The 13045-nt window shown below is 34.8% G+C and overlaps 1 protein-coding gene across 1 annotated transcript in view; it reads right to left on the bottom strand.

The window, feature by feature from the left end:
- The window catches only part of LOC136041798 (eukaryotic translation initiation factor 4B-like), a 49380-nt gene extending 44720 nt beyond the window's left edge, over positions 1 to 4660 (bottom strand). Inside the window, exon 1 of the mRNA XM_065726552.1 lies at positions 4543 to 4660. Within this exon, the coding sequence (XP_065582624.1) occupies positions 4543 to 4552 (10 nt within the window). The 5' untranslated portion in view covers positions 4553 to 4660. The remainder of the gene's footprint in view (positions 1 to 4542) is intronic.
- Positions 4661 to 13045: the final 8385 nt, after the last annotated feature.

Raw genomic sequence — 13045 nt, 5'->3', positions numbered from 1 at the left:
TTTCTACTGGCCCTTTCCTTGTATCTACAAAATCCATTTGTTTTGGAAAAGTACCATGTCAATGACCTGTTTTGTCTGTCTTTGAACTAGAAAAACAGATTGATAGAAATGCACACCATTGTGGCCTTTGACATGCTGTTGACATTCCTCCTTGAGATCTTAATGACAATAAATATGTTTTTTTGGTATTACTATATGTTATTAGAGTCACACTCTTTTATTTCAGTTCTCTCTTTTTTCTTATACTTTGTAAGTTACAATAAAACATTACTGATTTACATTTGATTGAAAATAAAACATTACTATTAGCATTAGTATTATTATTGCAAAAACATGTTAAGCATAAAATTAAAGATTAAATCAGGTGCATAGAAAGTCTCAATATTGGGATGGTTCATGTCTTTCTTTGATAGCAGAAAACCTACCTGTGGTTTTTAAGGGGTCGAAAATAAGTTCAGATTAAATTTGAAACCTATTAAAGTTGCAGAATAAGGTATATTAAGTTCTTTATTATTTTGTTGTTTTTCTTACACTCAAGAAATTTGAGGTGAGTAATTGAGGTGACCAACACATTTTGCAAACCAAAATACACTGCTGCAGCAATTGACAGCTACTTGCATTATCAATCTACATGACTATACATCTTTAATTGCTTTTCCTCCATCCCATCTGTCATGAGTTTCAGTCAATATCTCCCTTCCATAAATTCCCACTTCCCTCAAATACTTTCTCACAGCCAGTTACCATCCAAATAGGGGATGTCTTACTTTTTGTCTGGTCCCAGCTAGATTGCCAAATGTACAACTGTTGGCAAATTCTCACCCTTCATCTATAACTTACAACCTATCATTATTTTCTTTATAATGGTGATAACCTTTTGTTGATTTGATATCCTTAAATCAACATCTCCTAGATATATATTGGCATTAGGCTATTTTATTTTAAAGAGTTTACAGACTCAAACATGGGACATTTTATTTATTTGTATATGCTTATTTATGTTTGTTGTGTATATGGGTTTACCAAATTTGAATACACACACACACACTTTTTCTGGCAAGCACCTAGAATTGTCTCATACAGTTTCTCTGGAAAGAATTTTGCACATTTTTCACAACTTTACAAAGCACCCATGTTTCAAAGTGACACTTGACAGCTGTTGTATCAGTTCCAAAGAATACCATGTGTTTTGGCTGTTCTACTTTTTACATCTTCAGAAACCTTTACCATCCTTGCTAGTAATACTACCTAGGTATACAAATATCACCTGTCTACTTTTTACATCTTTGCTACCTTTACCATCTTTACTAGCAACACTATGTAGATATGCAAAGACCTCTCATTGGACATCTTTTCCACCTTACATCACCACTTTATCCTAATTTATTCATAATTTAAGGTACTAAGCAAAGTCTTTGGTACTTACATGATATACCCCCTACTGCATAAGTTGTTCATGCATTGATGCACTGCAAAGAATTCTTTTGCTAGTATCTTTCATCTAAGCATGAGAAAAGACAAAGAGAATTTCTCTTCTCCCACAACTGTATAAAGTGGTATGCCCTAGGGCACTATTCTTGGACCAATGCTTTTCAACTTCTATGTCAAAGATCTACCTGTCCTTCTTTCAAATCTCATTACCCTTTATGCTGATGACTCAAACCTAGTTGGAAAAGTGGCCACTCCCTCTGACCAGCAACCAATTCAAACAGATCTTGACAGTCTAGGAAGATGGGCTAACATGTGGATCCTTGCTTTTAATGTTGACAAATGCCATGTCATCTATTTTGGCAAACACAACAAGCATCATAAGTATTTCAGTCAAGACAACTTCCTTTCTGCTGTTTCTGATGCAAGAGATCCTTGGGTTATTGTTGATCATCAATTAAATTTCAGCAGCCATGCTAAGTCTGTTTCATCTTCTGCAAATAAATCCCTTGGTATCACAAAAATAACCATCTTCAGCCAACACTCAAGAGTTTTTATTAAGTTACATAAGGTGCTTGTATGACCATGTCTGAAGGTTGGAATGTCATTGGCAGCCCCTTTTTTCAAAAAGAGCTAAGAGCTCATATGGCATGAGCTCTAGCAAAATTCTAAGAATCAATAGATTGATTTAAAAGGAAAATCAGAGGCTTAATGCCAATTGGGATTTAAATAAGAGCTCTGAGTCATGATGTCTTTCTAAATATCAAAATTCATTAAGATCTGAGCACCCACTTGTAAGTTAAAAATACCTCATTTTTTCTCATTTTTCCTCTCCCTTCAGCCCTCCCAGATGGTTGAATTTGGAAAAATCACTTTATCAAGTCAATTTGCAGAGCTCTCTGACACACCTACCAATTTTCATTTTCCTAGCACATCCAGAAGCACCAAACTCGCCAAAGCACTGAACCCTACCCCATAACTCCCCCAAAGAGAGCAGATCCATTCTGGTTAAGTCAATCATGTATCTACAACATTTTCTTAATCTAACCACCAAGTTTCATCCTGGTCTCTCCACTCTAAGTGTTTTCCAAGATTTCTGGTTTCCCCCTCCAACTCCCCTCAATGTCAACAGATCTGGTTGGGGGTTTAAGATAAGAGATCTGAGTTACAAGATCCTTCTAAACATCAAATTTCATTAAGATCTGGTCACCCCTTCTCAAGTTAAAAATACCTCATTTTTTAAATTTTTCCAAATTAACACCCCCTAGCTTCCCCAAAGAGAATAGATCCGTTCCAATTATGTCAATCATGTATCTCTATGTTGTGCTTATTCTTTGCATCAAGTTTCATCCCAATCTCTCCACTCTAAGCATTTTCCAAGATTTCTGGTTTCCCTCTCCAGCCCCATATGTCCCTGGATCTGATTCAAATTGAAAATAGAGCATCTGAAACATAAGATCTTTCTGTATATCAAGTTTCATTAAGATCCAATCACCTATTCATAAGATAAAGATACCTCAATTTTCACATTTTCCAAGATTTCTGGTTTCCCTCTCCAACTCCCCCCAATGTCACCAGATCTCATAGGGATTTAAAATGAGAGCTCTGAAGCACAAGATCTTTCTAAATATCAAATTTCATTAAGATCTGATCACCCACTTGTAAGTTAAAAATACCTCATTTTTTTTTATTTTTACGAATTACTCCTCCCCCCAACCCCCCCCAAAGAGAGCAGAGCTCTCTTTGGGGGGAGAGCTCGGGTTGGGGTTGTGTCAGTCATGTATCTTAGACTTGTGCTTATTCTTCCCACCAAGGTTCATCCTGATCTCTCCACTCTAAGCCATTTCCAAGATTTCCAACCCCCCCCCCTCCAACAACACTGGATCCCATTAGGAGTTGAAATAACAGATCTGAATTACAAGGACCCTCTAAATATGAAATTTCATTAAGATCCAATCACTCCTTCATAACTCAAAAATACCTCTTTTTTTCAAATTAACAACTCCCCCCAGATGGTAAAATCAGGGAAACAATAACCTCTAATTTTATCTGATTTGGTCAGAACTTTGCTCAATCCCAATTTATAAGGTTTTAAAGATGTACAAATACATTTCCTAAATTTTGAAGAAAAAAAACAACATTGATATGGCTCAGAATTCTACTCAAATAACAGGAATTGCATTTTCAGAAGTAAAGGCAGAGAAAAAGCAACTGGTAACTGACAATTAAGGCAAATGTTGTTTTGTCAAAATTTCAATAGATGTCATGTAGACAAATTTCAGGGGTCAACGTTGGTATTACCTGAACAATTGTTTTGGATCATGAAACTATTGTTAATTTTTATTAATTATTGCATTTTGACTTGTTGAACATCTTTTCTCTGTTGCAAAACTACTGCAAACTCACCATTATGGAGTTATTCCAGCCCAAATATTCTTGTATTTACACATATAGAATTGTAATCATTTCCATTTTTGTTAATCAGATATTTGAAATTGGACATTAGAAACAAATTTGGGCTATATATTTGCACATTAGGGGGTGGGGGTAAATCATAGCAAATATTAAATATGTACACTAACCATTGCTGTATTTAATATATGCTATGCTTCCCTCCCCCTAATGTGCAAATATATAATAACTCCATAACAGTGAGTTTGCAGTAGTTTTGAAAGAGAGAAAAGATGTTCAAAAAGTCAAAATGTATCTCTTAGCAATAGTTTCATGACCCAAAACAATTGTTCAGGTAATACCAACATTGACCATTTCATGGCTCTCTAGAGGGAGAAGGAGTGGAGGTGGGTACTTCAAAATACCTTCCTGGTATATACTTTAACCTGTAGACCCATCCCTGAAAGTTTCATTTTCCTAACCTAACCCTTTTCTGAGATAGCAAGAAGTCACTCAACTAGAATTTCACCAGGATAATACAGGTTTGTAAAGATGTAAAAAGTAGAACACATGGTATTCTTTGGAACTGATATAAGCTAGTCCTAACAGCTATCAAGTGTAACTTTGAAAACATGGGTGCTAAAACTGCCTTCATCAAATAATCTTCAAATTGAAAAGTAAACCTTCAATTTAGCTGTAGTATCTGAAGCTATAATGTCCTACCTGAAGCCATTATGCTGAAATGTTTGCAATGAAATCTCTTTAGCGTGAAATGCAGAATATTCTTTTCTTCTAGCACTGCGCTTACACTTTTGCAACGTTTCCATGTAGAATTTATTACTTATTTCACATTGCGAAACGGAACTAAACTTTAATGGAAGAAGATAAAATGTAAAATGGAGCTGTGTAAAACCAAATTTAATGGCTGAAAGAAACGAACTCAAAATGACTATTCGAGCTCTTAAGCTTCCCAATAGTTTTTTTCAATTTCGGGAGAATAGTCTGACAATGAAAAATGAAGACAGGCTTCATCTAGATTTAATAAAATTCTGAAGAGTGGTGGCGTGTCCAAAAATCAAGGAGAAGAAACGGGATCCAAGGATGAGGAGACGTGTCAGAGGGGTACACAAGACAGCTCTAAAGCCCCCATTATATTCAAGGAGAAGACAAACGAGTAAATTTCAATGGGAGGAAATTAATATAATTCTTAAAAATTTGTGTCATTCATATTCTCTGGAAAGACAAAATATTTCGTTTTATAATCTGTTGGAATTTCGGCCTTCACTACGTAGCCCTGATCTCAGGGCCGGGAAAAAGACAATTAGAACGATTGGGCCCAATCGGGCCCTGCATTTAAACGGGCCCCACGCCGCCATCAAAATGAACAATTGATTTTCGAAATTATATAATATTCTTAATAATTCCAGGAAGCTTCTGGAGAGAGATAATTTTCCAGGCTAAAACCTATGATATATATAATAATAAATTAGGATAGACTATATCAGGGCTTCTTAAACTGTGGGTCACGACCCCCAGGGGTGTCGCGAGACTACTGAAAGAGGGTCGCAAAGATCTGATACTTTTCAATCATTATAAATAAAATTTTAAAATTAGTATAGACACTACGTACAAAAATATAAATACAAATAAAAATCATACAAAATACTATTGTAGTTTTATTATAATTTATTTTTTTTGAAAAAATTGGTAATGCAAAACTGCTATGTAGGGCCTATAAATGAAAATATGGAAGTAGCATTTAAAATAATAAATACAACGCGCTTCTCGATTTTCAACTGAAGCTACGACATTGATGTCTGGACACCGGCGTCAGTGTTTGCAAGATAGCTTAGTGATTATAAGTACCCAGACACCGCGTCGCCTTGGGCTTACAGGTTACACATTCTGTTTGTACTTCAGTTTGGACTCAGCTTTGTCTTCGTTGTGACATGTGTATTTACTGCGTAATTTTCAGTTGGTGTTTTTAATTATTACGTTAAAGTTCAACTACATTTTGTTTAATTGCTTGACCATCATGGATAAATGGCTAATTAAAATTCCAACTAATAAGTATGCCACGCCGTCACAACCAAGTTGCAGTGCTTCAAATCCGAACACTTTGGAGAAGTATGTTACTTTGAATGATAAATATCTATTGGCATCGTATGAAGTTTCGTATTTGATAGCAAAAACAAAAAAGCCTTTTACTATTGGAGAGCAACTTTTACTACCCGCAGCTATAAGAATGTCTGAAATTGTTCATGGAAAACAGTATGCTGCTGAAATTAGTAAAATTCCATAATCAAATGACACTGTGTCCAAAAGAATTTCAGACATTAGCAATGATCAATTTCAACAGCTTCTTATGAGGCTTAAAGACAGCTCAAAGTTTGCAATACAACTGGACGAGTCGACAGACATTTCAAAAATGGCACAGTTGTTACTTTTTGTAAGATATATTTATGAGGGAAGCATTCATGAAGATATATTGTTTTGTCGTCCTCTGGAAGGTCATATTCGTGGAAAAGATATATATGAAAGAGTAAATGAGTTTTTTGAAAAAGAAGGATTAAATTGGAAAAATTGTGTTGGTGTGTGCACGGACGGTGCTGCAGAAATGACAGGACAAGATCTTTTACAGCATTTGTTAAAGCTGGAAATGATCATATTACATTTACACATTGTATGATTCACCGAGAGGCACTAGTTGTTAAAAAATTGCACCAGAATTAAACACTGTGTTTTTTGATGCAGTCAAAATTATTAACTTTATTAAAAGTCGAGCACTTAATAGTCGATTGTTTAAAAATTTGTGCATTGATATGGATTTGGATTATACAGGTTTATTGCTACATGCTGAAGTTAGGTGGCTATCAAGAGGTCGAAGTTTGAAACGATTATTAACTTTAAAAGATGAAGTTCTTATATTTCTAACAGAGCAAAATTCTAATTTTGCCGATTATTTTCACGATAATTTATGGCTTCTCAAGCTATGCTATTTGGCAGATATTTTTGATAAAATCAATGATATAAATTTATAAATGCAGGGAGTCTGCATTAATATGTTTATGTTAAAAAAAAAACTTGAGGTCTTTGTTAAAAAAATTCTTATATGGAAGAACAGAGTGGAAAGTGGATCGCTCGAAATGTTTCCATTTACTGACGAGTATATAATTAGTAACAATATTTCAAAAAAAGATACTCATATAACAAAAATTATAGTTAATCATTTGAAGGAAATGGAAGTTTACATGCATAGGTATTTTCCCAATGATATCGATACACTACAATGGATTTTCAATCCATTTTCAGTTGAAATGGAAGAAATTAATTTTTTAAACTTAAAAGCACAAGAAGAATTTGCCGAATTAACAAGTGATACTACCTTGCGACTCAGATTTTCTCAAGTGCCTGTGCATGAATTTTGGATAGAAATCAAATCAGAATATCCCCTACTATCGGATATGGCAATGAACAAATTACTGCCATTTTGTACAACATATTTATGTGAATCAGCCTTTTCCACATTAACTTACATAAAATCAAAATACCGTTCAACTTTAGTAAACGTTGAAAATCTATTACGATCTGCACTAACTGAAATTGAGCCTAGATTTAATTATTTGTGTGAAAATAAACAATCAGTTCCGTCACATTAATATTTTTTTATGTTAATAATATGCTTTTATTAAAAAAATTGTTACAAAAGTTTATTTTTTCTATTGAATATATAGATATAGTTTTATGTCATTCTATTTATTGTGTTTTATTACGACCAGTATCTCGTCAACGTTTCCAATTACATATATGTGAAATGATTGGGCACGTATTCTTTAATCCTTATTTTATTTACATTGTAAAATAGTGCGATATTACATCTACATCTACGGTTAATATATATTTCATTATATGGAGGAGAGGTTCGTTTAAAATTTCCTAAGCTTGAAGGGGGTCGCTATATAAAAAAGTTTAAGAAGCCCTGGACTATATAGTTTAACAATTCTGTTAACTTAATGTGAAGACACAAGGAAAATAGATTTTAAAACCGTTTTAGAAGTACTTGCAGAACAAAATTTAACCCTTAACTGGACGTTTTTTTTTGTTACGTAACTGACCGGGTTGGGGTCAATATTTACCCCATAACTAAAAATGATTGTAAATAAAAACTATTCCAGATAGGAACTTGTAATTTAACTTTAAGTAAAAAAAGTTAAATATAATATGTTTAACATGAAAATGAATCATCTAGTTACACTCTGGGCAAACTTCGTAAGTCTTGTTTTCATTTTGGACTATAAGCAATGAAACTGTATACTTCATGGGTGAACTGGATAATCTAATAATATAAAATTTCCAGTTCAATTGCTGATCACAGAGCAAAAGAGTGAAAAATAACCCAAAAATGTTTGACACGAAGCCCATCCCGTCTGTCAAAGGAATCCTTTTTAAGTCAACTTCTTCCACTATTTTCTTTTTGAGTCTTTGTACAGAGGCATCACAGTGACAGTCAGTAAGGAAAAAAAACACTCGACTATGACTTCATCACTAAATAAGAATAATCCCACCATTATAATTAAAATTTGGTTGTTATTCAGCCAGTGGACTCACCCACAATGAAGTATTTTTTTCAGGATTTTTGAGAAATCATCCTCCCCAGTTCTTCTACTTGTTTAATTGAAGCTATGATCTTCGTTCCGCCATATTTCTAATTGTCAAATGCTTAAAAGTTTTTTTTAAAGGAAATTGAGAATTTTTGAAAGTGTGTCCATCGCTGAAATAGAAAGATTATCTTTGGCAACACAAACAGACAAGGCCAATGACAGTTTACACTCTGGTCACAATAACTTTCATGTTCGTGCACTCTCTCAGAAAAGCTTGATGAGCTGAGTACTGAAACCTGTTTTTTTAGCTTTCAGGGCTTTCTCATGGTTTGATTCTGGGCCTCTATTAGCATGAATAAGCAAAGCGGTTTTGCTACCCTTTAGCATCTTGCATCTATATCTATATTATTCAATCTAGGATTACTGGGACTATGGCACTACTTTCTAAGCCTGATAACTCTAAAAAAAACTGTATGGGTTAATAACGCTTATATGTGCTCACAAAATTTCTATATGTGAGAAATTATATGTATATATATATTTTTCAAATTCATTTTATCCCACTTGCAGTAGATATTTCGTGTAGCATACCGATACCGTGATAAATTCAATAGGAAAAACAAGTTTTTTTTTCAACTGAAAGTAAGGACCTACGTCAAAATTTAAAACGAATAGAAATTATCAAGTATATGAACAGGCTGCCTCTGCTTCAATACTACTACTAATACTACTGCTACTACTAATCACTGTAGCACTGAGCAGTCTGAGGCCAAAACAGCTACACATGCTCTTCCTCCAACCTAATCTATTCAAGGCCTCCCTCTTTACACCCTCCTAGGAAGTTTCCGTTTCCTTTAAATCTTTATTTATGACATCCTCCCCACTCCAGACGAGGACGATCTGCTTTCTATGTAGCCCCGGATAGTTGGCCAAAAAGGACTATCTTCGGTAATCTGTCATCCTTCATCCGCAGAATGTGGCCTAGCCATCTCAGCCTTTCTTTCATTATAGCCCTAGAAAGCGAAATTTAACCACATTTTTCGCACAGCCTACTTTTTGAAATACGGTCAGTCAGCCGGGTACCAAGAACAATCCGTAGGCAATTTCTCTGGAAAATATCTTGTAAATTTTCATCCGCTTTTCGGAGCACCACTGCTTCAGACCCATATTTGACCACTGCCATTGCTCCCACCGTCTTTACTAATAATGCTACCAAGGTCAGTGAAGCTGTCCACCTGATCAATCTTTTCGTTACCCAACGTCACCTTTTTTATCTTCACTTATTCCTAGCCTTAGTGACTTAGTCTTCTTAGCATTAATTTTCAAGCCTATTTTAGCACCCTGAACTCGCAAAACCTCTAAAAATTCATTCATTTTCTCACACTTTCATCCAATATGCTTAAATCATCTGCACGATCTAAGTCCAGGAGAGTTTTTCCTCCCAATTTATTCCATGATCTCCATATAAGGATAAGACCTTTGCTTAAGTTTTTCTATCAACAGAATTCTAGGCACCGTGAGGTTGTCGAGTCATCCTCTAAGACACGGTTGCTAGATCTTTCGACTATGCTGAACAAAAGGGCTGTATCAAGGTTTCGATCAGGTAACCTTGGGGGAAAAGAAAAGAGAGAGAGAGGGCTAGATACCCTCATATATATATTTCATGACTTAAAAAGGCACTAGAACTTTTGATTTCCAATCAAATGAGCCATCTTTCAACCCTCTAGGATCACTGGTTCAGTACTATCACCCATGAAAAATAAATAAACACTAATGATTGCGTGATCAGTCTTCTGGAAAAAAACTGAGAAAAATTATTATTATAGGAGCTTGAAATTTCTACAATAAGGCTTCTGACTAAATCTGATGGTTTGATTTTGTCTTTGGGGCACTTCCCCCCTTTTTTGAAAATTAAGCAAGTTTTCTCAGGGTTGTAACTTTTGATGAGTAGCATTAAACTTGACGATTTTTTTTACATTTTGAATAAGCCTTGAAACTCGGTTCTTTTGGTATATCTATTGTAATGGAGACTCTATTTCGTTGATTACCGGTTACTATTGAATTGCATCGCAAGGGATTGTCTGCATGACATTGGTTTCCCCCATGGTGGCTTACTGGAGACTGATAAATAAATAAAAAAAAATCATGACGCCTGAGATCAGTCTGAAATTTGATACTCATGGCCAAGATGACTGTCCTAGAATTCTTTGAGTACTTATAGTACTTATGAGTTCTTTGAGTAAGTTTTATTCTTAGGCATGTCCCCACTTTAAAACTTTGATGCCTGGTAGTACATAAACCGTTATATCCAACGGTCTGAAGTTTCTCAACAGAAGTCTTTGATGGAATAGATCAGACTGTTAGTGAAAGTCGTGCTGAAAATAAGATTTATCTTTTTTAATACATCCAGCTACTATAAAAAAGACGAAGTTCTGTAAAATCATATTTGTTTTGTTTGTCGTTTGTTTGCTGCTTTTAGCTGATGTACAAAAAATCCACTTAAAATTCCAGGCTAAATTTTGACAAAGATGTTAGTTAAAAGCATAAAAGATTTTGAGGGGGTTACAGGATTTTCATGGAGGATGAATCCAGGTTAGTGGTTTATACCATACCATAATATTTTGTAAAATATTTAATTTAGTCTGATTTTATCTGTAGGGAGGGAATCAATCTTCCTTCGCTTGTCCTTCGCTTGTAAGCTGACATAAACCATGTTAACGGAACAGTAAAACAATGAAATGAGCAATGACTTTAACCTTGAATATTAAATCGTTCTTGGCAACAAAATGTAAGTATGGTAAGTAGCGTCGTGGCTCAATGACAAAGGAAATTCTAAGAAACAGAATTTTCATATCAATAGGTATATCGGAAGAATCGACTTATTATGATTATTTCAAATATATAAAATAAATAAAGTTGAATGTTGCCCGTCAACCACTACAAGCTTGAGAAAATTTGCCTGAGTTTTTAAAAAAAGGGGGAAATTTCCTTAATTGTCATTGAATATTAATGAAAATCACACCATCAGGTTGAATGTATCGGAGAGCCCAATTGTAAAAGTTTGAAGATTCCATCATCAAAATGTGGAATTTTGTATTTTTTACCAGAAGAAAATCACGGATTTATTTTTTTTTCCAAAAGGGGACTGTAACAAACACATAGTCCTAGAATATCGAAAAAAGGCTCGTTTGAACCAAAATTAAAAGTTATAGTGCCTGACTAAAAATATTGGAGGACAATTATCCCCCCATCCTCCTTTTTCCTCAAAGTCGTCCGATCACAATTTTGAAATAGCCATTTTGTTTAGCATTGTCGAAAAGTAATGCCTTTGGGTATAACTTGACCTCCCATATCCCCTGGGGAAAGGTCTGTAAGTTGTGCAATTGTATAAACATAGTACATGTAATTGGTAAGTATACAGACATTTTCAGGGGGATTTTGGCGGGGAGATTTTCCACAAGGATAGTTTTCTTTGGGAAGGGAAATACCCGAGGGTGAACTTTCATGGAGAAATTTTAGACTGGGAAGATTCGCCATAATTCTTGTACAAAATCTTTTTTTATTTGTCTTACTTTCTCTTTGCCCGCTAAAATTTGTATTTAGACATTTTTTAGGATAACCATCTGGAGGCATCTTTCCGCGGTTTGGGATTTCTCTCGAAAAATTTTCACCAAAGAGGAAATTTTCGAAAAGATCAGTTTCACCGGCATTATTTGAAAAACTATGAGAAATTAAATTAAAAAAAAGTAATTTTAACTGAAAGTAAGGAGCTGCATTAAAACTCAAAAGGAACAGAAATTATTCCGCAAAGGAAGTGGCTGCTGTACTTCTCAATAGCTTGCTCTTTAAGCTAAAGTTTGACTGTTTGTCACAATTTTTTAAGACCGGCTCCTGAAACAAAAAAGGCCGTTTGATTTATGCAGGAAGCTTTTCTCACATTTGACATAACGATGTCGACTATCAAACAGTTCGTGGTAACGAACTGTAGTAAGGAGCGACCCGGCTCAATAGTAAACGAAACTCTAAATAACGGAATTTTGATGCTAAAATATACATCAAAAGAATCGGATTTTCATGCTGATTTTAAATATTTAAGTTTCATCAAATTTGGTCTTTGTCATCAAAAGTTACGATCCTGAGAAAATTTGTCTTATTTTAGAAAATAGGGGAAAACATCCACCAAAAGTCACAGAATCTTAACGAAAATCACATCATCGCATTCAGCGTATCAGAGAACCCTATAGCAAAATTTTCAAGCTCCTATCTATAAAAATGTGGAATTTCGTATTTTTTGCCAGAAGACATCACGGGTGCGTGTTTATTTGTTTGTTTTTTTCCCCAGGGGTCATCGTATCGACCAAGTGGTCTTAGAATGTTGCAAGAGGGCTCATTCTAACGGAAATTAAAAGTTCTAGTGCCCTTTTTAAGTGACCAAAAAAATTGGAGGACGCCTAGGTCCCCTCCCAGGCTAATTTTTTCTCCAAAGTCAACAGATCAAAATTTTGAGATAGCCATTTTGTTCCGCATAGTCAAAAACCACAATAACTATGTCTTTGGGAATGACTTACTCCCCCACAGTCCCTGTGGGAGGGGCTGCAAGTTACAAACTTCGACCAGTGTTTACA

This window comes from Artemia franciscana, unplaced genomic scaffold, assembly GCF_032884065.1.
Source record: "Artemia franciscana unplaced genomic scaffold, ASM3288406v1 PGA_scaffold_38, whole genome shotgun sequence".
NCBI classification, from domain to species: Eukaryota; Metazoa; Arthropoda; class Branchiopoda; order Anostraca; family Artemiidae; genus Artemia; species Artemia franciscana.
The sequence above is the reverse complement of the archived record's forward strand: the minus strand, read 5'-3'. Positions and strand labels throughout refer to the sequence as shown.